Source organism: Cajanus cajan, chromosome 1, assembly GCF_000230855.2.
Source record: "Cajanus cajan strain Asha chromosome 1, NIPB_CcT2T_4, whole genome shotgun sequence".
In the NCBI taxonomy this organism is placed as follows: Eukaryota; Viridiplantae; Streptophyta; class Magnoliopsida; order Fabales; family Fabaceae; genus Cajanus; species Cajanus cajan.
In genome coordinates, this window is record NC_138517.1 from 16,803,541 (window position 1) to 16,828,603 (window position 25,063).

General features: G+C 36.9%; 1 protein-coding gene across 1 annotated transcript; it reads left to right on the plus strand.

Moving 5' to 3' along the window:
- The first annotated feature begins 21,503 nt into the window (after positions 1-21,503).
- Positions 21,504-23,331, plus strand: LOC109789723 (UDP-glycosyltransferase 1). The gene has a single exon (XM_020348756.3). It carries the CDS (start codon positions 21,603-21,605, stop codon positions 23,022-23,024), a length of 1,422 nt encoding a protein of 473 aa, XP_020204345.2. The 5' UTR covers positions 21,504-21,602; the 3' UTR covers positions 23,025-23,331.
- The last annotated feature ends 1,732 nt before the right edge of the window (positions 23,332-25,063 follow it).

Here is a 25,063-nt window from a genome sequence, read left to right on the forward strand (position 1 = left end):
TGCTGGAGGAATACACGGCGTTGCTGGCAAGGGTGCTGGTGAAGAAACAAAAGGAATGGTACGGAGGATGAGAAAATAAATTTGAATTTAAAATTTTTAAAATTTAAATATTAAATAATTTGACACGTAAGAAATTAAATAATATATAATTAATATTTATTTAACATAAAATTCATATTATTAACATCTGTTAAATTTTGAATGGTAAATTATTTGTGGGACTAAAATTGCCCATTATTTAAATTTATAAACCAAAATTAAGCAATTCAAATTATGAAGATCAAAATTACTCCTATACTAAATTAGGAGGATCAAAAGTGTAATTAAACCAACAATAAACCTAAATGTGAACCGGTGGAACATGTGGTTTGGATATTAATTATTATAATACGTGCGCAGCCCTTAATTTAGGTATGACAAATTGACAGGCAATAAGTAGCAGTTTGTGACCTTCCAAGTTCCATGCCTAACTAGCTAGCAACAACTAGAACCTGCTCCTGATAAATAGTAAATGCAAAGCCACCACAAATTATTGATTAGGTATTTTAGCTAGCCATCAAGGAATTATATACTGTGCATGCATCTAACAAATGTTTGTGTAGTACGTAGCCTGCATATTTCGCCTCCTTCATCCATTTTTAATTCTTTGTACTAATCTAGGCATCCATTTTTAGAAGATTACGAAACCCTATTTTAATGTTTCAACTGATTCTTTAGGATTCGGCAAAGAAACCCATCTCTCTGTTTTTCTTAAAAAAAAAAGAATAATAATTTATTTATATATACATTTTAAAATAAATTTTATATATATACTAAATTATCAATTACGTTCTAATAAGGATAATATTTAATAAATTATATTAATATTAAATTTATGTTTTTTATACATAAAATTAAATTATAATCCATATATGCTACACGAGTGAGGCTCCGTTATTATTATAAGTCAAAATTAGTAAAATTACATCTTTAGTAATTTTTAATAAAAAAAATTAATAAATCGAATTATGATAAAATTTTGATTGATTATAAAAATGAGTAACAATTCTCACATTTCAACTCAATTTTATATGAGTGGTTTAAATTCAAATCTATTTCATGAAAATAATATCATAATAATTATTACATTATTAAGTCACCCATTTGTTAAATTTTACAAATTTTACATTTAAAATGTCAAATCTTCAAAATCAAGTCAATAAAATTGAGTAAAGTTCAAATTGAGTTTTGAATTACTTCACGTTCACAAATGAAGCAAAATTGAAACTCAAATCAAACTAGTCTTTCTTTTTTCACGAAAATTATGTTAGATGACCGAACAGTTGTAATCCCAAACGGAACTACATTTGTAGTAAAGTAACACGCGAGTCGATCGGGGACCGTGTTTCCCATGGAAGTGGTCAACGACGTGCTCCATCGACCATAGTCTCAACAAAACCTCGACTAACTTTTACCTTGTTGGATCCACTGTTAAAGATGCTCTAAGATTCCATTTAATAATATTTATGTATAAACCTCCAAACGCACCCTTCTAGATGTGCGTTGAGTTGTTGAGCATGCACGACTTTTGGTCAGTGTCATGTGAGGCACATTATGTAATACCTGACAATTCGCTTGCCATCAATCATTCCATCGTTGTTTTGTCGTATTTCTCATACTAAATTACACTGGTTTAACGCGTAATCATGTTATTATATTACTACTATATTGTTGTTTGTCTTATATATTAAAAAAAGAAAACAACGGTGGGTATTTTACCTCGAGTTTTCTAGAATAAATAAGAGTCGAGTTGCCGGAATTGTATGAGCGTGCTCTTGACTTTTTCTCATTACGTTCATGATGTAACTATCATGAAGAAAGTGACTTTAGAGCCCTTTTTACTGAATTATGAAAAGCAAGTTCCATTATGCATATAGTAGCAATTTATTATAGTTTCACAGTTATAATTGTTCTTGAAATGATGAACACTTTAATGGGTTTGTTTATATATATATAAACTGACACTATCAATTGATAAAAATTAGAATATGTTTAATTTTAAATAATTATTATAAAATTATTAAATTTATCATGTATGGTAATTTATAATTAGATGTAAATATACATTTTAATTATTTATTTTACTTTATTATGTCTTACAAAAGGAAGTTATGCTTGGTTTGATTTTGTGATGATGTATACATAAGTTAGTCGTACGCTATAACTTGTCACAAGGCTCGAACCATATTCATTTTCCAATACATTAATTTGTAAAAGATTATACTAGGATCATCAAATTTAAACTGAACAATATTTATCAACAACTTGAATGCCACTAAAGGAAAATATCTTATTGAAAATCACACATTTAATTATAAAGAGTATTTTATCGAATAAATAAATAATAGAATTTAATATTTGTAATAAATTTTTAGCTACGGTTAATGATTATTGTTCTTACCGGAGATCGATCGTAAGGACGATCTGCTGGCAAGATCGGTGAGTCTCCTTCGCTGGGTACGATTGTTATTCCAAGGCAGGGGTGGTATCTGCAAAAGAGACTCCGATGCTAAAGTTAGTATTTGTGGATGTGTGGGTCTCGTATAAGTAATGCACGTACCTTTGTGTGAATTAGGATTTCATTGGGCCTTGGGCCTTAGATCGGTTACAACCTATTTAGATAACGGACCTTGTCTTGGCCGATGTCGCCTAGTGCGTATCTGAGGTCGATTTGCGCTAGGATGTCGAGCTAGAGCTCGGCTTCTGATAGACTATGGCCAAGGCCAAGGAATCCAAGAGGTGATATCATAAAAGAACCAAGAGGAATGGGATGATCTTCAAGACCTTTTCATATGTTTTGTACATAGTTTCTTTTGTATAGGTTATTTTTGCCTTTGTATTTGTAAGGCACTGTATTTCCCTTTTTAGTAGCTATTGTATATTGATTCTAGGGTAGGTTACTTGGACACTTTGATTCCATTTAACCTAACCTAGAAATACATTCTTTTCTTAGTTTTCTAGTAGGAGTGGCATTAGCAAATTAGAGAGTGTCCTTAGTAAGCTAGAGAGTGCTCCTAGCAATTTAGCCAAAGGTGGTCCTAGGCTAAATTTTTCATATTGGACTCATTTTACTCCTAATTTTTCATAGATTTGATTTAGCTAGGTTCCATTCCCATTGAATGAACCTAACTAAACCAAATTAACCATTTTCAAATCAAAAGGAGTAAATTAATTCCAAGAAGCCACCCACCTTAGAAGTGTGTTCACACTTGTGTGAACACTTGTGTTCACACTTGGACGAAATTCATGGAGTTTCTTAAGCTTGGAAGCTTGAAGCACAAGCTTCTCCTTGGCTAGCTTACCAAGCAAGCCAAGTGAGAAGCTTGCTCTCCAAGCCTCTTGACCTTGGACGGTTTATCTAGACTCAACCATGGTTCCTAGTGAACCATGGTCAAGACTAGCTTGCTCTCTAAGTTTCCTACTCCTATAAACTTGTAATTCTTTGATGTAAAACACTTTTGAACAATTTGAGAAATGAAATCTGAATTTTCTCTCTAAATCAAGAGTCACAAAAACCGAAGAGAACTTTCTCTCCTAAGTTCTCTCCAAAGGTGCTTCAACCTTACCTTGGTTCCTTAAGCTTCTACCTCAAGCTAAGGAGTAACCGAGCCACTTCAAGGGTTCTTCTCCATTGAAGAACACTTCAAGGAGCTTCAAAGAGTCATTGGAGTCTTAACCTCAATAGCATTCACGGTCCTAAGCATGGAGCAAGTGAAGGAATCATCAATCTCCTCACCTAGTTCCATCATTTTTGGTATCTAGAGCCTAGTGCTCTTGAGGTTTTTGTTTCTAACTTTTTGTTCTTGAATCCGTGTTGTATCTTCCTCCTTTTACATGTCTCTTTGTGTTGCTGCATGGATCTAGTTTTAATAAATATGTTGATGGATCCTTATGTCACATATGAAGTAATTGATTCATAGTTTTGCTTGTTCCTTATTCTTGAATCAATTTGTGGTGCGCCTAGGTTCCTATACTTGTGCGTTTTGATTTTTGTTTGAGTCTTCTCTATTCCTATACATGAGTCCGTGATTGGACATTGATTTTGTTTAGTGTATGTTTTTGTTTTTGAATCATATGTTTTGTCTAGAGTCATGTGTAGTCCTTTGAATGTCATTGATTCCTAGACTAGCTTGTTTTAACCTAGTTTTTGTGTTGTGTTGATTGAGTCCGAAATTTTTGTGGAATTTTCTTATTGAATCTGTACCTCACCATATATGCTTTTGTTTTACATGATTGAGTTCTTAATTTGCTATTAGTCCTAGCAAATTTCTTAGAGTTAGGTTTCTATTATGTCTTGTTAAAAGTTTTGTCAAAAAAATTCATAAACACTAATTCCTCTTAGGTTTTCCTTGAGTATGTTGTGTGGCTGAGACTTATTGAAATTTTTTGGACCTTAAAACAGAACCAAAACAGAGGTGTGAGTGTCTTAAATGCATTAGAAAAACAAGAGAAAGAGTGCTTAAAAATTTGACAAAAAAATAGTACAAAATTGTGTAGCACTAATTGAAAACATACTTGTGAACACCTCTTGTTTTGTGTCATAATTTTGCTGCAGTTTTTCTATATTGAAACCGAGACATATAAGTGCTTAAAAGGCATTGAAACTCCTGAACATACAAAGAAAAATAAGTGAAAAATAATTTGCAAAAGAAAAAGAAAGAAAATAGCAAAAGAAAAGCCAAAGGAGTGAAAATTTGAGAAAATATTGCTCTCGGTTTTGATCTATTTTGTGTGACATTTTTGTGTTGGTCCAGCCACATATTGTGTCTTGTTTTTGTTCATAATCTTAGCTTTTAATTTTGTAATCCATTCTAGTGCCTTTCCTAGGATACTCTTGTGTGTGCTAGCTTCCAAATTTGCCTTAATTTTTGCTTGTCAATTTGTGGAACTCTTTCTAGTCTTGTCTCATTTTCTTCTACCACTTGGTGTAGCCATTCTAAATTGTTCATTTTCAGTTTTAGCACTAATATTCTAGTCTTGAAGGTGTTTGAGTGCTTCTTAAAAGGTGTAGGAGGCCAAGGCAAGGGATATCTACTTGAAGGCTTTGGTGGTTGCTTAGGGAGTTTGTTCTCTCTTGGTGGCAAGGTTCTTGAATACACCTAGAAGTGACTAACCTCAAGGTTACTTCTAAAAAAAGGAGTGAAACACCTTTGTGAGGCTGCAGTTGGTGGCTGAATTGGAGCAAGAAAGAACAAAGCTAATTGTGAAATTTTTTTGTGAAAATTTAGAACAAATTTTAGTGACGGAAATTTTTGATTCTAAAACTTACTTCTCCTTACAAAATCCGTGACTAACATTTGCTTCTAATTAGTGGCTAATTTATTTTTCTTAAAATTAGGTGCAGCCACTAATTTCATTTGAGTGTGAATTTACATTTCATTTAGAGTGTGAATTTGCATTTCATTTGAAGAAAAAAGTGAATTTCATTTTCTTTGTAATTTTGCTTTCTAAATTTTTGTACAAGGCCTTTGTTAAGGAGTGTCTTGGAGTGCCTTTGGTGTATCTCCATCTCTCCTTAAGAACTCTTATAGCTAATCACGTGTAGTACTTGTGAGAGTGGTCCTTGAAGGTCTTTGGTACCTTTCAAGCTTTCACTTAGGTTTACTTGCTTTCAACGTCTAGTTTATGTTTTCAGTCATTTAAGTTTTCAAGCAATTTATGTTTTCTGCCATTTATGTTTTAAGCAATTTATGTTTTCAAGAAATTTATGTTTCCAAAGTCTTGATTGCATTGCTTAATTGTACACATTAGGCACTTGCTTGTTATTTTTCTTTTGAAAACAACTTTGTGAAAACATTTTGTGCAAGGCAAAGTACAAAGGGGTTTAGAGATTTTTACTTGAAGAGGCTTGGTTATTAAGTGGCTCGATAGTAGTTCACCTCCCTCCAAAGTTCAATTTGTACTCTTAGACCTCCAAGTGCCAAGTCTAGCACTTCCAAAAATATTATTTTCTTAAAATCTATTTTTGTGTGAAGAGAAAAATCTTGTTGTTTAAAATGTCTCAACAATCCAACTATAGTGGAAGTGATAGCTCTCCTAAAAGCATTTCTTACTTAACAAAAGAGCTAAAATCACTTAAACTATGGAAGAAGCAAGAGGCCTTTCAAAAAGAGAAGGAGAAAATTGAAAGAGAGGCCAAACTTGCTATCCTAGATGAGAAGTTGAGAATTCTTAAACAAGAAGAAGAAAAATTGAAAGAAGACATGAGAAAACACAAAAGAAGAAGAAAAATGAAAATCAAAAGAAAAGAAGAAATAGAAAAAAAGAAAGAGCTTTGTGTAGGGAAGAGTAAAGAGGAAGAAATATCCTCTAAAGGATTTGTGACTAAAGAGAATTGTTTTAGTACTAAAAAACCTATGAAAAAAATTCTCTTTATTCATAAAGATCTTAACTCTTGCCCTCATTCTGCCACTAGTCTTGAGGAGGAGATTCATAAATCCATTATTTTTAAAGAAAAAAAGTCTCAACTTCAAGATTTGGTGAAGGAGAAGTGGACTTCACTTAGCTCCACTTCTCATGCTACTTCCTTGGTGGTGCCCAAGGTAGATAGCCTTCCTTTGTGTAGGACTTTTCCTACTTTAGTTGTGTCAGTAATGCACCCAATTTATGGAATATATTATTTGCTGGATATAACATCTGAACCTTCAAGGTTCTTTGTGACAAATTCTTTTCATAACTATCCAACAAATAATATAATCCAAAATTGTTTAGGAAATTTCTTAGTAGTATTTTCCTTATTTTTTAGGAAAAGCCTAGCTTACCACATAGGGTACTTTAGGCAAGATATTTTAGTTTTTAGGATTAAGTCTTTAGTGTGCTATAGTTTTAGCTTTAGCACATTTTTAGGATTTAGAAATATACCTAGTCTATGTTTAGGAGAAGATCCTATTCATTATATTAGTAGGTCTAGTATCATAGATTTCTTTAGGTTTCATGAAAGGATTCCTTCTAGGATATTCCTTTCACATTTATTTGTTGAAAATATCACTTCTGATGAATTTCATTATATATTTGTAGGTATGGCCAATAATCATGAGGACTCTCGAGATTTGAGGTCAAATCCTTTTCAAGAGGGAGGGGATGATAGACTATGGCCAAGACCAAGGAATCCAAGAGGTGATATCATAAAAGAACCAAGAGGAATGGGATGATCTTCAAGACCTTTTCATATGTTTTGTACATAGTTTCTTTTGTATAGGTTATTTTTGCCTTTGTATTTGTAAGGCACTGTATTTCCCTTTTTAGTAGCTATTGTATATTGATTCTAGGGTAGGTTACTTGGACACTTTGATTCCATTTAACCTAACCTAGAAATACATTCTTTTCTTAGTTTTCTAGTAGGAGTGGCATTAGCAAATTAGAGAGTGTCCTTAGTAAGCTAGAGAGTGCTCCTAGCAATTTAGCCAAAGGTGGTCCTAGGCTAAATTTTTCATATTGGACTCATTTTACTCCTAATTTTTCATAGATTTGATTTAGCTAGGTTCCATTCCCATTGAATGAACCTAACTAAACCAAATTAACCATTTTCAAATCAAAAGGAGTAAATTAATTCCAAGAAGCCACCCACCTTAGAAGTGTGTTCACACTTGTGTTCACACTTGTGTGAACACTTGTGTTCACACTTGGACGAAATTCATGGAGTTTCTTAAGCTTGGAAGCTTAAAGCACAAGCTTCTCCTTGGCTAGCTTACCAAGCAAGCCAAGTGAGAAGCTTGCTCTCCAAGCCTCTTGACCTTGGACGGTTTATCTAGACTCAACCATGGTTCCTAGTGAACCATGGTCAAGACTAGCTTGCTCTCTAAGTTTCCTACTCCTATAAACTTGTAATTCTTTGATTGTAAAACACTTTTGAACAATTTGAGAAATGAAATCTGAATTTTCTCTCTAAATCAAGAGTCACAAAAACCGAAGAGAACTTTCTCTCCTAAGTTCTCTCCAAAGGTGCTTCAACCTTACCTTGGTTCCTTAAGCTTCTACCTCAAGCTAAGGAGTAACCGAGCCACTTCAAGGCTTCTTCTCCATTGAAGAACACTTCAAGGAGCTTCAAAGAGTCATTGGAGTCTTAACCTCAATAGCATTCACGGTCCTAAGCATGGAGCAAGTGAAGGAATCATCAATCTCCTCACCTAGTTCCATCAGCTTCGTGGTACGGATAGTACACTAGCCCCCTGAGCTCCGAAGACCGTGGATCAAGGAGTTAATGCCGAGCTCGATAAGGGGTCGTAACTCTTCGTGTGCGCTCCTCTGTCATGATGCCATGTGTCATAACCGTCACCCCATTCCCATAACGCGTGGGCGACGTGTTAATGGGAAGTGACAGTTATACAATGATGGTTGTACCCGTCTTAATGGGCTCCATTAATGTGTCGTCAATGTTGTGTCTCCTGGTTGACATGTGTCACGGCCGTTTGAATTTTAGAAATTCCTTTTCTCTCTCTCGCGCCCTTTCCCCTTTCACTTTACTCTTTTTCCTCTAGCTTGCTCTCGACGCCTTCTCGCTTTTCTCTGTCCACTCTCCGTCTTCGCTTTCCTTGTCTCCGTTCTCCTCCGTCACCATTTACGGCAACCGAGTTCTCATCCTTCGTTATTGTTCTTTTGTTTGTCAAAGGAGTACCAGGTACTTTGATTTCCCTATCTTCTCCTTCTTCTCAAATTTTTTCATCTTCTTGATGGCTGGTAAGAGTGATGCCGCTCCTTTTGCGCCGGCCAAGGGTAAAGGCAAGGCGTGCGGCAAGACGGTGGCTGCCGCTGAAAAGAAAAAGGGGGGGGGGGGGGGGAACCAACCTAGGGAACCTTTCCCTATCATCTCTGGCTACGAATGGGTCAGGGGTGACGTCGGGGTGTTCCAGAGCGTCTTCAAGTCGTTCTTGGAGATCAATGCGATGTGGAAATCGCATAGGATCTATGAACCATCCATTTCTAAGCTCATCTAGCTTGAACTTTGTCAGCCCGGTGAGCGTGTATATATCGGGGGGTACTTCCAATCCCCCTTTTTTTCTATATGTACCAGTGCTTTTTTAGGGATTTAGGCGTGTGCCTTCCCTTTTCCCAATTTGAATGTGATTTTTTGAATTTTGTCAACTCGGCTCTTTGCCAGTTGCACCCCAATAGTTGGGTTTTTTTAGGGCTTTTCAGGTCCTGTGCTCGACCCTAGGGATAGGGTTATCTCTTCCTGTTTTTCTTCACTTCTACCAACTGAAATTGGGTGTACCTCCCTATGGTTGGGTGTCTTTGAACGGTAGTAAGGCTAGGGGGTTGTTTTCTCTTTACTCCCAGTCTTACAAGAATTTCAAACAAGAGTTCTTCTGAGTTCTGCCCAAGGAGGTCGACCCGTTGGAGGATGAGGTGTTTCACTTTGGTGGGTTGCCGAGGTTCCCTCTATACTGGCAGCAGGCTCCGTTCAGGTTTAACGGGTCGGCCAACCTTGAATTGTCGACCTCGGATGCTGCTTCCATTAAAGACCTAGAGGCGCTTCCTCGTCCCTTGGATTGCAAGCTCGTCTTGTCGCTTGCTAACCCAGCGTATAAGGAGAGGGGTCTAGAGAGTGAGTACCTTGTCCTTCTTAGTTGTCAGGGTTCGTAAAATTTTCTTTTACTGATGTACTGAGCTTTTGTTCCTGCAGGAATAATAGGGAGGAGCAAATGGCACGAGTTGAAGTCTCGCTATAACGTTGTCGAGATCGAGGTCCCGAGCTTCAAGAGGAGGAGATTGCCCCCTTGGAGACCCGCAGAAAAAGAAAGAGGGAGAAGGAGGTCGGGGGGACCTCTGCCCCTCGAGATGCGGAGGAGGTGAATTTGAAGGCTGTTGATGCCGACGCAATCGACCTCAGTAGGAGTCCTTCATCTGAGGGAGTTTCCCAAGTGGCCGTTGGGGAGGTTGCCCATGTCGCCGAGGGAGTTTCCTAAGTGGCTGCTGAGGAGGTTGCCCATGCCATCGAGGTTTGTGCCTTTCCTTATGGTTTTACTTCTATACTGCTTATCTTCTTGTTTTGTGAATATGGAGAAAATTTTTGTCTTTTGTAGGCAGGGCCTGAGCCAAATGCTGCCGAGGTCCGGGTGGCACCAAACTCGGAGGCGCCAGGGCTGAACACCCCCACTACTGCGCAGGCGGCCTCTGCCTCGACTCCCACCAAGGTCTGCAAAGAGGGGCCAAGCTCCGAGGTCCCAACACCTACCCTTGCAGCCTCAGCGCTGCCGTCTGGTTCGTCGAAGGAGGCCCACAAGGGTAAATACATTGCTCAACGCTTCGACAAGGATCGTCCTTTGACCTGGCTGGATAATGTGAGCGCATCGTCGAATATAGACTCATTGTGGACTTCGGGGGTGACCGCTGAGACCTTCTATCCTAAGGGTTCGCTGTGCTTGGCCGATAAGGCTATGATCGAGAAGGTCGGGCCAGTGGAGGGTCTTGACTTTGCTGAAGTCTTTATGCAGAGGGCGATGGCAATTGTGGACCACTGGAAGCATAAGTGGTCCAAGCAGCAGGGGGACCTTGAGAAGATGAAGGGCCAAGTCCGGCCTCTAGAGGAGGAGAATCGAGCGTTGGGGGCCGCCTTGGGCGAGGCTAAAAGGCAGAACGAGGCCGAGCTTCAAGCCACGAGGAGAGATCTGGCGAGGGTACAGAAATCTTTGGAGATCGCCTTAAAGGCTAATAAAGTCTACGCCGCTCAGGTTGGCGAGCTTCAGGAGCTCTCCACCTTCTCTCGGAATTGAGTGCGCTCTCTTGAAGACGAGGTCTCGGCGTTGAGGGCCAAGCTGGGGGAAGCTGCTGAGAGGTGTCTCTGTGACGAGGTGCTTCTTAGTGGCAAGGAGGAGGAGGCCGCTGCTCTGAGGGTGAACCTTAACAAAATGGCTGCAGCGAAGGCGGAGCTGGAGAGGCAACTTGTCGAGATAGAGCGACATATCTTGGTGGAGCACAAGAAAGGCTTCATCAAGGCAGCTAGTCAGGCGAGGCTACTTGCACCTGGGGTCGACCTCTCGGTTATGCATGTGGAGAAGGAGGTGCGTTTTGGGCGGCTGGTAAAGGAAGACGATCTCCCAGACAGCTCGAGTGACAATGCCTCTACCTAGGCCGCTGGGCTTTGTAATAACTTAGCTTATTCTGCTTATTTCTTTTTTCCTTTTGGATTCATGTTTTGAACTCATGGATTTGTTGTGTATAAATTATTTTGCGGAGTTTGTATCTTGCGCTTTTGATGGTTCGTCTTTGACCTTTATTTTTGCACTTATGTTTTTGTGCTTTTTGGGGCTCAAACTTGTCTTAGCGTAAAATAATTCGTACTATGGTTCGAACTCGACCTAGGCTCGAGATAGGATAATTCGCATCAAGGTTCGAACCCGACCTTGGCTTGAGATAGAATAATTTGCATCAAGGTTCGAACTCGACCTTGGCTTAAGATAAGGTAATTCGTACCAAGGTTCGAATTCGACCTTGGATTAAATTTTGGCCTCAAGGTTCGAACTCGACCTTAGCGTCAGGTAATTCGTACTGAGGTTCGAATTTGACCTCGGCCTAAGATAGAATAATTCGCATCGAGGTTCGAACTCGACCTTGACTTGAGATAGAATAATTTGCATCAAGGTTTCGAACTCGACCTTGGCTTAAGATAGAATAATTCGCATCAAGGTTCGAACTCGACCTTGGCTTAAGATAAGGTAATTTGTACCAAGGTTTGAATTCGACCTTGGATTAAATTTTGGCCTCAAGGTTCGAACTCGACCTCAGCGTCAGGTAATTTGTATCAAGGTTCGAATTCGACCTCGGCCTAAGATAGAATAATTCGCATCGAGGTTCGAACTCGACCTTGGCTTGAGATAGAATAATTCGCATCAAGGTTCGAACTCAACCTTGGCTTAAGATAAGGTAATTCGTACCAAAGTTCGAATTCGACCTTGGATTAAATTTTGGCCTCAAGGTTCGAACTCGACCTCAGTGTCAGGTCATTTGTACCGAGGTTCGAATTCGACCTCGGCCTAAGATAGAATAATTTGCATCGAGGTTCGAACTCGACCTTGGCTTAAGACAAGATAAATCGTACCAAGGTTCGAACTCGACCTCGGATCAACATGAAGCATTTTATGGTAAAACGATGTAAAATTCAGGAACTATGAACAGAAACAGAATGAGTCATTTTATTAATGTTGTGGGTGTGCCTCGTTAAAAATCCTCTCAGCCAAAACCCATTTTTCTATTTTTTGGGACAAAAGACTGAGGTGGAAAAAGAGTGCACAGCTCATTTGTACAACTTCAACTGAAGTAGAACTTGGGATGCGTGGCATTCCAAGTTCTTGGGATGACTTTGCTGCTGAGCTCTTCTAGACGGTACACCCCATTTTCTAAGTTTTCTATGACCCGGAATGGGCCATCCTAGTTAGGTGCGAGCTTTCCTTCTGACGAATCTCTACGGGCATCTCCTAGTAGTCGCCAGACCAAGTCGCCAGCCCTGAAGGAGCGAGGTCGGACTCGCGTGTTGTACCTCTTGGAGGCTCGAAGCTTGTAGGCCTCTTCATGAATCTGGGCTTCTTCCCTGAGCTCGTCAATGAGGTCGAGGTTGACTGCTGTCTCCTGGGAATTTTGCTCACTATCGAAGACATGACGTCGATGAGACGTCTCGCCGACTTCCACCGGGATCATGACATCGGCTCCATAGGTTAGCCTGTACGGCGTTTCCTGTGTTGTCGACTAGGGGTACAATGGTACACCCAAAGGATGCTGGGAAGCTCGTCGGCCCATTGTCCTTTAGCACTTCCTAGTCATTTCTTGAGCTCTCGGAGTATCACCTTGTTTGCAGCTTCGGCTTGGCCATTGGTCTGTGGATGTTCCACTAAGGTCAGGAGGTGTTTAATTCCAAGTTCCTGGAGGAAATTCTCGAAACTTTGTGCGATGAACTGCCTGCCATTATCGGTAACAATGGAGTGAGGGATGCCAAACCTGCATACGATGCTCTTCTAGATGAACTTCCGTACGTTCTCGGGGGTAATCTTGGCAAGTGGGCATGCCTCGATCCACTTGGTAAAGTAGTCGATTGCCACTAAGAGGAATTTGAGCTGGCCCTTTGCGAGGGAAAATGGTATGAGGATGTTCATTCTCCACTGGGCAAAAGGCCACGACGACATCATCTGGTGGAGAGCTTCGGGCAGTTGCCAATGTTTATTACCGAACTGCTAGCATTCCTTGCATCTTTGTACGTAAGCTTGACAGTCCGACTTTAATGTGGGCCAGTAATATCCAGCTCGGAGTACTCTGGTCGCCATAGAGCGTGCACCGGAGTGCATACCACATATCCCTCGATGGATTTCCTCGATGACATAAGTAGCTTGAGGCTCTATCAAGCATTTGAGCAATGGGGTGGAGATGTCGCGTTTGAACAGTTCGTCTCCAATAATGACGAACTTAGCTGACCTTACTCTCATCTTCCGAGCTTCATCTTTGTCCTCGAGCAAAATTCCCTACTTTAGGTAGTCCCAAATATCTGTCATCCATCCTTGGTCTGTGTTGTCGCTGGTGTTGATGACCTTGTCGTCCAAACTGGGCGAGTTCAATGTTTCCTGTATGATAGTCCGATGTTGCCCGGGGCGCTTCGTGCTGGCGAGTTTAGACAGGAGGTCGGCTCTTGCGTTTTGCTCGCGGGGCACATGGTAGATTGTGAATTCTTCGAAGGAGGAGATCTATTGGGAGGCTACGTGGAAATACCTCTACAGTAAGGTGTCCTTGGTCTAATATGCCTCGCTAAGCTACTCCACCATGAGCTTTGAGTCGCTATTGCAACTCACTCTCCGCGTTCCAAGGTCGTGAGCCAACCTTAGCCCTGCGAGAAGCGCCTCATACTCTGCTTGGTTGTTGGTCACTTTGAAGCCAAACTTCAGAGATTGTTCCAAGGCAACCTTATTCGGCCCTTCCAAGGTAATATCTGCACCACCACCTTTAGAGTTGGAGGACCCATCAACATGTAAAGTCCATACCTGTTGTTCGTCGGCCGAGGTTGGTGTCAGTTCGGCCACAAAATCTGCCAAGCACTGAGCTTTCAGGGGGCCGTGACTTTCGTATTTGATGCCAAACTCGGATAGTTCGACTGACCACGCTATCATCCGTCCGGCGAGCTCCGGCTTTCTCAGGATTTGCTTGATCGAGTAGTCGGTTTTGACGACCACCTGATGACTTTGAAAGTAGGGTCGGAGGCGCCGAGCTGCGGTGACAAGTGCTAGTTCGAGCTTCTCAATCATCTGGTACCATTTTTTCGTGTCTTGGAGAACTCGGCTGATGAAATAGATCGGCGTCTGTACTTTCTGGTGCTCTTGTACTATGATTGCGCTGATGGTGCCTTCTGCCACGGCCAGGTAGAGGAGGAGGTTGGCTAGTGATCCAGCCTCTAGAGGACTGGCGGAGTCGTGAGGAAGACTTTGAAGTTCTTGAAAGCCTCTTCGCACTGGTCCGTCCACTCGAAGTTCTTCGGTTTTCGTAGTAGGGTGAAGATGGGCCCTGCCCTCTCCGCCAACCTGGGGATAAAACGTGAAAGAGAAACCAACCTTCCGGCCAGGCGCTAGACGTCTTTCACAGTTTGGGGGCTTTGCATCTGGATGATGACTTTGCATTTTTCCGGGTTGGCCTCAATTCCCCTACTGGTGATCATGAATCCAAGGAATTTACCTCCCTGGACACCGAAGACACACTTCTCTGGGTTGAGATGCATGTTGTGTTTTCTGATCTGTTCGACCTGTTCGATCAGTCTTCTCAATGCTGCTTCGTTGTCCATGCTTGTCGTGCGATCCATGTCGTATGTTGCTCGTCTACTATGGCTTTGGGTGAAAACCATAAGCGTGGCCGATAAGAGCTGTCTTGATCGGCCCCACGGTGGGCGCCAAATGTTCTTACCGGAGATCAGTCGTAGGGACGATCTGCTGGCAAGATAGGTGAGCCTCCTTCGCTGGGTACGATTGTTGTTCCAAGGCGGGGGTGGTACCTACAAAAGAGACTCCGATGCTAAAGTTAGTGTTTGTAGATGTGTGAGTCTCGTATAAGTAATGCACGTACCTTTGTGTGAATTAGGATTTCATTGGGCCTTGGGCCTTAGATCGGTTACAACCTATTTAGACAACGAACCTCGTCTTGGCCGATGTCGCCTAGTGCGTATCCGAGGTCGATTTGCGCTGGCATGCCGAGCTAGAGCTCGACTTCGCGGTATGAATAGTACAATCACATTTTTTTTTATATAAAATATCTCAAGCTTGTGGTTCAGCGGTAGAAATTGATCCACATTTAAGTAAGGTCAGGAGATTAGTCACAACTCCAGGGACGAACAAAGAAATTAAGTTAATTGAAAGGATTCGAATCATTCTAGCTAGTTTATCGCTTCTCATTCCTATATCTCCCGATACCACCTTATAATTTCTAATAATCACACTTTTAGTTAAATCGTCAATTAATCTGTGCGTAATTTTTTTTAATAAATAGGTATCAAAGTTGTTGTCACAGTAAATGTCGGTGATTTTGCGGTTAAATTTGTACATTTTACTGTTTCTACCGACTAAAAACCGTGGTCGAATTTTCAAACTCCATTATTGCCACAACTAAAGTCATTGATAATAACACTCCAATTTCTAAAATAGTCTAGTCTGTTGGTGTTTTTTTTTTTTTTTTTTAATATGTATTGACAGAGTATGTACCGATTTGTTAAAAATTAGTATTTTTTTTTAGATTTTAACTGTATTAAAATTATCTTTTTAATATTTTTTTATTAAATTTAAAATTTAAATTTAAAATCTTTAGATTTAAACCAATTAACGTCGATTAATGTGTTTATATGAATGTGCATGTCGCAAATATTACATTAACTTTAAATTGAATGCACTAATATATAGGATGATATAATAAAAGATGTAATATGCAACCAATTAATTGGTGAATTCAATTTATTGAGAGAAGGTTTGTCTATAAACTATACTTTTTAAAATTAAAAATTAAAAAGGAAAAAAAGAACAAAGTGAGTGGTTAATTCAAGAGTCTAAGAAATTCAACAAAAAAAGAAATTTACAAAGGAGAGAAAATAAAAATTAAATAAAAAAAGATGATGAGAGAAAAAGAGCTTGTTGAAAACAAATGGTCTAATATAAAAAGTAGTGTACAAAAGAAATATCTCTTTTATTAATAGTATATAATCTTAAATCATTTTAAAAATATAAAATTATAAATAATGTCTATAAATTAATTATTAAATATCCGTTAGATAAACTTTAATTTTTATAATTTTCCTTCTTAATATTAATAAAGTCGAGACCCTTATATTTTTATATTTTAGTTAATAAAAATATTTATAAATTTTAATGTTTGTTAAATCAATTAATATTATGTTTGATTTTCAAATATTAAAATCTTGAGTTTGAATCTTATATTTATAAAAATAATTATTTTTAATATTATTTTTTATTATTTAAAAATTTAAAAATAAAATTGTTTAAGAAACATATATATCAAATTAAGTTATCATATTTAATATATGTTATAGATTTTGTTATGCCTCTCCTTTTCATGTTTGCAAGAAAAAAAGACAGAAGAGTCACAAAGCATTGGCTGAAACAATAGCTGAAGAATTGAATTTGCCTTAAATAATTGTGAATCGTCACGTCTTTTTGCATTACGCATTTGTTTTGTTTTTACGTTCTTTTCTTTTCTATTTTTATCTTACAAGTGTAAACTTTCATTTTGGCGGTGCCTAAAAATAACATATTATGTCTATATCTATGCAAGAATAACTCAAACTTTTAATTTTGATTAAAACATAATGACAAAATTACCTTAGCAACTTACCCATCTGAATTATAAAATATCACATTAGATTAACTTGAGTGTGATATTATAGTGTGAAATCGATGTAAATCGAACCAACCAGAGCACGTCTCTGTACGTAATCGAGCTATGCAATGTGAACTTAATATTAAAACTAATACATATGGGTTCAAATAATGACACACAACTCCAAGTGGACACAGTTAATTGCATCAATAAGATTAAAGAAGCACCACAAACAAACTTTAGAGATAATATTTGTTAATCTTCAATAGTAAATAATAGTTTCCAGTTGAAGACGAACAAGATCATCAAAAACAGGTGTATTGATTCCTCCGAAGATATAAAAACTCAGTGGGGCTAGTTGCCAGATTTCCCTCTTAGAACATATCACATGCCTTATGAACAAAATAATTAAACAACAAGCAAACACATGACAATAAAGTTAAGCATCTTTTAATTACAGAATTTATCTCACTTAAGACAAACTTATTTGCAATAACAACAACATAAAAGACACACCATGGGAAACCAATCTTCAATGTTAGATACTCGGAATAACTGAGCAAAGCTTTCCCAACTAATTAACACCATGAAACTTGATACGAATTTTACATACTAGGAACAAAGAAAAAGAAATTAGATTAACAATTTCATAATATATATACTTATTGATTAATTATTGGCCAAAAGGTACCTAATTCATCATGGAAAAAATAAAAGTATACACAGTTACATTTTGTTGGAAAACAATTCAAATCTCTCGTATATTATTTAGATTTTAAAAAATATTGATTCTTTAAGGATATTGTTTAGAATTAAAATATATTGTATTTATTTTAGAGATTTGTTTTCTTTTTTAAGATTGTAATGTAAGGTCAATAAATAGAGACTTTTGAGATGAGAAGAATCACCCGACCTGTAGAGAGGATCACCGCCTTAAATGAAAAAGGAGGTCATATGAAGGAGGGTTTCCAAGTTTCGCCAAAAAAACTTGTAAATGATAGTTTTCAAATTTTGCCATAAAACTTATGAGGAAGGGATTTTTAAGTTTCACCTATAAAACTTGTGAGGAAGGAGTTTTCAAGTTTCATCAATAAAACTTGTGAGGAAGAAGTTTTCAAGTTTAACCCACAAACACATGAAGGGAGGATTTTCATGATATATGTAATACATTTGAGATAAATAATGAACATCCTTATGGATGTAGGCATGAGGGACTGAACCACATTAAATAAATTTGTGTGATCTTTTTCTATTTCTTTTATGGTGTTATTTTAATATGATTCTTGTCATTATTATTGTGCGTAAAAGAAAAGAAGATTTTTTTTTTGTACCCAACAGTGATATTAGAGCTCATAGTTCGTGGAGCCTGGTGACCTGTCACTTGAGTATTGAATATTTACATACAACGATTCTAATACCCAAGAAATGAAGACAAGAAATATTGTAGAATAAAAGTATGATTGAAGATGATTGTGACAAACATCCATGACAATAAGGTTAAATTTGAAAATTTTAATTGAGGGAGGAATTGTTGGGAAAACAATAATTCAAATTTTCAAATTCAAATCTGTGAGATATTATTTAGATTTTAAAAGATATTGATTCTTTTAAGATATTGTTTAAAATTGAAATATATTGTATTTATTTTAGAGATTTATTTTCTCTTTTAAGATTGTAATGTAAGGTCAATAAATAGAGACTTTTGAGATGAGAAAAATCACCTGACCTATAGAGGAGGTCACCACCTTAAATGAAAAAAAGGTCATATGAAAAAGGGTTTTCACGTTTCGCCAGAAAACTTGTGAATGATGGTTTTCAAGTTTTGCCATAAAATTTGTGAGGAAGAGGTTTCTAAGTTTCATCCATAAAACTTGTGAGGAAGGAGTTTTCAAGTTTAATCCACAAAATTTGAAGGGAGGATTTTCAGAATATATGTAATACATTTGAGATAAATAATGAACATGTTTGTGGACACTAGGCATGAGGGGCTGAATCACGCTAAATAAATTTGTGTGATCTTTCTCTATTTCTTTTATGATGTTATTTTAATATGATTCTTGTCATTATTACTATGCGTAAAAGAAAAGAGGATATTTTTGTACCCAACAGTGATATCAAAGCTCATGGTTCGTGGAGCCTGGTAACCTGTCACTTGAGTATTGAATATTGACATACAACGATTCCAATACCCAAGAAATGGAGACAAAAAATATTATAGAGTAAAAGTATGATTGAAGATGATTGTGACAAACATCCATGACAACAAGGTTAAATTTGAAAATTTTAATTAAGGAAGGAATTGTTGGGAAAAGAATTCAAATTTTCAAATTTGAATTTCTAAGATATTATTTAGATTTTAAAAGATATTGTTTCTTTTAAGATATTGTTTAGAATTGAAATACATTGTATTTATTTTAGAGATTTGTTTCCTCTTTTAATATTGTAATGTAAGGTCAATAAATAGAAACTTTTGAGAGGAGAAGAATCACCCAACTGTAGAGAGGGTTACCCCCTTAATTAAAAAAGGAGATCATATGAAGGAAGGTTTTCAAGTTTCGCCAGATAACTTGTGAATGATGGTTTTCATGTTTCGCCATAAAACTTATGAGGAAGGGGTTTCCAAGTTTTACCAATAAAACTTGTGAGGAAGAGGTTTTCAAATTTAACCCACAAAACTTGAAGGGAGAATTTTCAGGATATATGTAATACATTTGAGATAAATAATGAACATTCTTATGGACATAGATATGAGGGGTTAAATCACGTTAAATAAATTTGTTTGATTTTTCTCTATTTCTTTTACAATGTTATTTTAATATGATTCTCATCATTATTAACGTGGGTAGGAAAGAAGAAATTTTTTTGTACCAACACTTTTTAAGAAGGTTTGGTAAACCCCAGTTATGTGATATATCAATTATCGTAATCCTCTAGATTGTATTTTTTATTTTATTTTAATTATGATGCATGTAATTTAGATTATATATAGTGTTTTAGGATGAAGTTTAATATTTTAAATATTTTTATGTTTATTATATACTTGATATGTTGTTTAATATGCATTAGTTTTCAGTATAAATTAATAATTTAGTTTAACTTGTACAAATCATCTTGAATTGTATTAAATGTAATATCAAATATCATCCTAATCATTTAATACAACCGACCAGGAACTCGTTTATTATTTTAATTTTTTTATAGCAAAAAGTTGTTTGAAAAAAATTGTGTGTAAAATAATAACTTAAATTTGTATATAATTTTTATTTTCTTTTGAAAATATTTTTCTCATAAAGTTAAAATAATTAAAATTTATGATAATTTTTAATAATTTTTTTTCTTTAAACTGATTTATTACTACATAAAAGTTGACTGTTTTATATATCAAAATAAAACAAAATTAACATCTTAATAACTTTTCATCAAATTTATCTATACATAAATTTAGTTTAATTATTATTAATTATTTATATAATCAATTATTAAAATAATTTGTTTTTCTAACAGTTTTTTCAAATACACTTATTGTGATTAAATATTCAATCTTCTAGAAGCACATGCATGTAGAAGCATAAAATAAACAAACGTACATCCCTTGAAGTTTTTGGTTCATTTTTTAACGAAAATTTTTATCACGAGTACAAATATGCTGGGAATATTTTCTGACACACTTATTTGAATATTTTTTTATTATAATTAAAATATTAAAGACTACAGAATTTAATATTTTTTATTTTGTATTTAATATTTTATATAAGTTTATATTTTAATAAATTTTAACCGAAAATAAAGCATATATTTAATTAATATATATATATATATATATATATATATATATATATTATTTAGATATCAATATATGCTCTTAAGTGGGGAAAATATTGGTCCACCCCAAATTTTAGTTAACAATTAGAGAGGAAAATAGAAAAATATAAAAATACTATTCCTGAAAAAACTAAAATAGTCGATTTTTTTTTAAGTCTAACGAATATATATATATATATATAATTTTGTTGATCCTTGTATAAATAAAATAATATTTTTAATTGTGATTTTATATTAAAATTATAAAATAAATCTTAATCTTTTATAAGTAATAATGTAAGTATTTAATTATTTATGTTAATAATAAATTAATTTAAACTACAAAAAATATAACCTTGAATCAGATTAAATCAATTCTTTTTCTTCTTTTTTTTTTGTCAATTTTCTTTATTCATATAATGAAAGATTTTCTATTTAGGTGAATCCAGCACTAAATATTCTATTTTTTTTTCTAACCAAACAACATATAACTATTAAGTCTACAAGTATACCTGCTCTTCTACTTCTCGATTGTGATTCTGTTTCTTCACATTCTCAACTAAAACAGAAAATGTGTAAATACAAAGTGAATTAATATCGATAGCAACAATAACCATAATATATCGCACCACCCATACGTACACTCCTGTATTATAGTAACTTATCTGTACATCTTATTCAACGAGTACATGTATACAAAGTAGAAATTAATTTTTTTTTAAAATTAACAGATGATAAGTTTTAAAAATGAAAGGAAAATAGAGTTAGGGGAGATACATAAGGTTCTAGAAAGGCAATATAATAAAACATTATTTGGAAGTAGCCGACGTGTAATAGAGGCCACAGTAGTGCCGCAGCTAGGTCTTGCCATAAATAGAGGAAAGAAAGCGAGTCTCTCCCATTAGTTCACCAACCACAATCTCCTTAAACTGAGGAGAGAAAAAGGAAAACTCAAAACTCTGATTTGAAGCAGCATGACCACAAAAGACTCCATAGTCCTCTACTCCGCCCTAGGAAGAGGCCACCTAGTGTCCATGGTGGAGCTAGGAAAACTCATCATCACCCACCACCCTTCCCTCTCCATCAACATCCTCTTCCTAACCCCACCCCCCAACCAAGACACCCCCACCTCCCCCACCGCCTTCACCTGCCAGGCCACCGCCAAATACATCGCCGCCGTCACCGCCGCCACCCCCGCCATCACCTTCCACCGCATCCCCCAAGTCTCCATCCCCACCGCCCTCCCCCCGCAGGCCCTCACCTTCGAGCTCTGCCGCGCCACCACCCGCCACCTCCGCCGCATCCTCGCCTCCATCCCCTCCCTCCGCGCCGTCGTCCTCGACTTCATGAACTACGCCGCCACACGCGTCACCGCCGCGCTCAACATCCCCACCTACTTCTACTACACCTCCGGCGCCTCCACCCTCGCCGTTCTCCTCCAACAACCCACCCTCCACGAGAACACCACCGTCTCTCTCAAGGACCTCAACATGCACCTCATAATCCCCGGCGTGCCCAAGATTCACACCGATGACTTACCCGACCCCGTCAAAGATCGCAAGAGTGAAAGCTACCAGGTTTACATCGACATCGCCACGTGTTTACGTGACAGCGATGGTGTTATAGTAAACAGCTTCAACGCCATTGAGGAGAGGGTGGTCGAGGTTTTCAACCAAGGGTTGATGGAGGGAACTACCACCACTCCCCCAGTGTTCTGCATTGGGCCTGTTATTTCTTCTGCTCCTTGTAGAAAAGACGAGAGTGAGTGCTTGACTTGGCTTGACTCGCAACCGAGTCAGAGTGTCGTGTTCTTGAGCTTCGGAAGCATGGGGAGATTCTCCAGGGTTCAGTTGAGGGAGATCGCTCTAGGGTTGGAGAAGAGTGAGCAACGTTTTCTGTGGGTTATAAGGAGCGAGTTTGAGGAGGGTGACTCGGGGGTGGTGGTGCCGAGTTTGGACGAGTTGTTGCCGGAAGGGTTTTTGGAGAGGACTCAAGGGAAGGGCTTTGTGGTGCGGGACTGGGCCCCACAGGCTGCCATACTGAGTCATGACTCGGTGGGCGGGTTCGTGACTCACTGCGGGTGGAACTCGGTGTTGGAGGCGGTGTGCGAGGGCGTGCCCATGGTGGCGTGGCCGTTGTACGCGGAGCAGAGGCTGAATAGGGTGATCTTGGTGGAGGAGATGAAGGTGGGGTTGGCGGTGAAGGAGGGGAAAAATGGGGTGGTGAGTTCGGCTGAGTTGGGGGAGCGAGTTAGGGAGCTGATGGACTCGGACAAGGGGAAGGAGATTAGGCAGAGGATTTTTAAAATGAAGATTAGTGCCACGGAGGCAATGAGTGAAGGTGGATCTTCCATCATTGCTTTGAATAGGTTAGTGGAAGTATGGAGGGAGCACTAAGGGGTTTAGAATTTGAGAATTAATGAGAGGGACAACAAGTTGCTTGCAAAAGGATCTTGTCTCATTATTAGAGGTTCAATTTTCAAGTTGTGTGCATGTGTATAAAAAATTATCCTGTCTTGAATAAAATGTTTTCAATTTCTTATGGGAATACTTTATTGAGAGAGAGAATGAGATAGTACCCGGGAGAATAGCTAAGCTTAGAAAAGTGTGATTCAGTGTAAGAACTTAATTCTTTCTCGATAAAGAATGAGTGGAAATTGATTTGTGATAAATTATCAATGTTAGCAAAATTAATTTTGAATGATGTCTCAGGTGCATGTTCCAAATTTTGATTTTCTGTTGCACGAATTAGATCTACACTATACAGTACTATATTATAAAAGTACATTTTTAATGCAATACAAAATTAATCACAAGATCTTAATAATATATATTTCTCTGTTTACATGTTATATATACTTTTTAGACTATATATTTTTGTACCTTTTTTATTTTTAGGAAACAAATAAAGAATGTATTATTTAAACTGAGTTTTTCTTATTGTTATATTTAATTGATTGAGAATGTAATGAATGATTAATGGTATTTAATTGATCTAATGACAGGGTAATGTTTATTTAGAATTTTAGAAATGTTCATTTTTTTTCACCCCATTTCTTAATCAGCCTTTTTTTTAGTGGCTAATAAAATAAATTAATATGGACTTTGGATCTTCAAAAGTGTTTAATTTAGGCTTCTCCGTTCTAGCTTTTAATAATGTTTCAATCCAAGTTTGATGGAGAAAAACATTTTCTTCTGCTAAATTTGAATCAAGTTGGCTACTGTTTGTGGTGAAAAAGAAAACATAAATCAAATATGCAAGTGGATGTTTGGTTGCAACTCCAAAATTTAAGTTCGTGACTAGAATCACCTTAATTTATGTTTTTTAGATATGTGATTAGTTAGAAAATATTTTTAAAAGAATAGTAAATATATGCTTATTATTTAGATATTTAATTTGCTTACTCTTTATATAATGACTTAATATACTCACCTTAATTTCTCGATTCAATAAATTCTATCTTTGTCATATATATTTTCTCTCAATCAATCATTTACGGTTCTACTATGCTTAACCATAAATTCTAACAATCTTCTGCGACAATTATTGAAGATGCACCATCACCATATCATTTTGTTAGTTTTATTATCATTGTTATGGCATGAAGTCAATTGATATGATTACTTCGGAATGAGGTGATGGATTTAATAAATCTGGATAAAGGGTGGAAAATTCCTTCCGAACCCTTTTATGACAGAAGGTTTATGGTTTAGGGATATTATATTTTTCTTTGAATTTTTTATCAGAATTTTTTGGGTTCATGTTAATGGTGAATGACGTTGTGACACGTGTATTAATGATATACGCCATTTTTTTTAGTTTTTGATAATATTTTTTTGGTTTAAAATATGAAGACACAGATACAAGTAAGTTAAAAAAAAAAGGTTAACAATAAATTCTAACAATCTTCCACGATAATTATTGAAGATGCACCATCACCATATCATTTTGTTGGTCTAAAAAAAAAAACCCATCCAAATGTAAAGGCATGTTTGGTTTAGAGTGTATTAGATGAGTTACACATTTTCAATCCTATTTCCTTTTGTTTTGTTGTGAACATATGTATTGTAGTTGCTTCACTTCTGTTAAGCAAATACAATCATAAACTAGTAGTTGAGGGGATTTTGCGATCATTTGCAAGAGTTCTCCCCATTGCATCTTGAATTTTCACCTAAAACACATTTAGTTCTCCTGATCGTCATGAGTAGGTAAGCTTGTCCGAAGTGTAATGTATTGTCCGGTGTGAAAACCAGTGGAACCCCATTAATTGTATCTTCTGATTTTAAATAGTTGAATGATTTAGAGAAGAACCGAGTTTCGTTAGTATTGGTTGGTGAGTAAATCTACTTTTCTAGTTGTTGTTCTTAACAAGGTGTAGTAAAAAATTTACAGTTCTACTATGCTTAACCATAAATTCTAACAATCTTCTGCGACA

What these genes read in the sequence shown, in the direction of transcription:
- LOC109789723 (XM_020348756.3), top strand. Translation starts at nt 21,603, where the DNA reads ATGACCACAAAAGACTCCATAGTCCTCTACTCCGCCCTAGGAAGAGGC.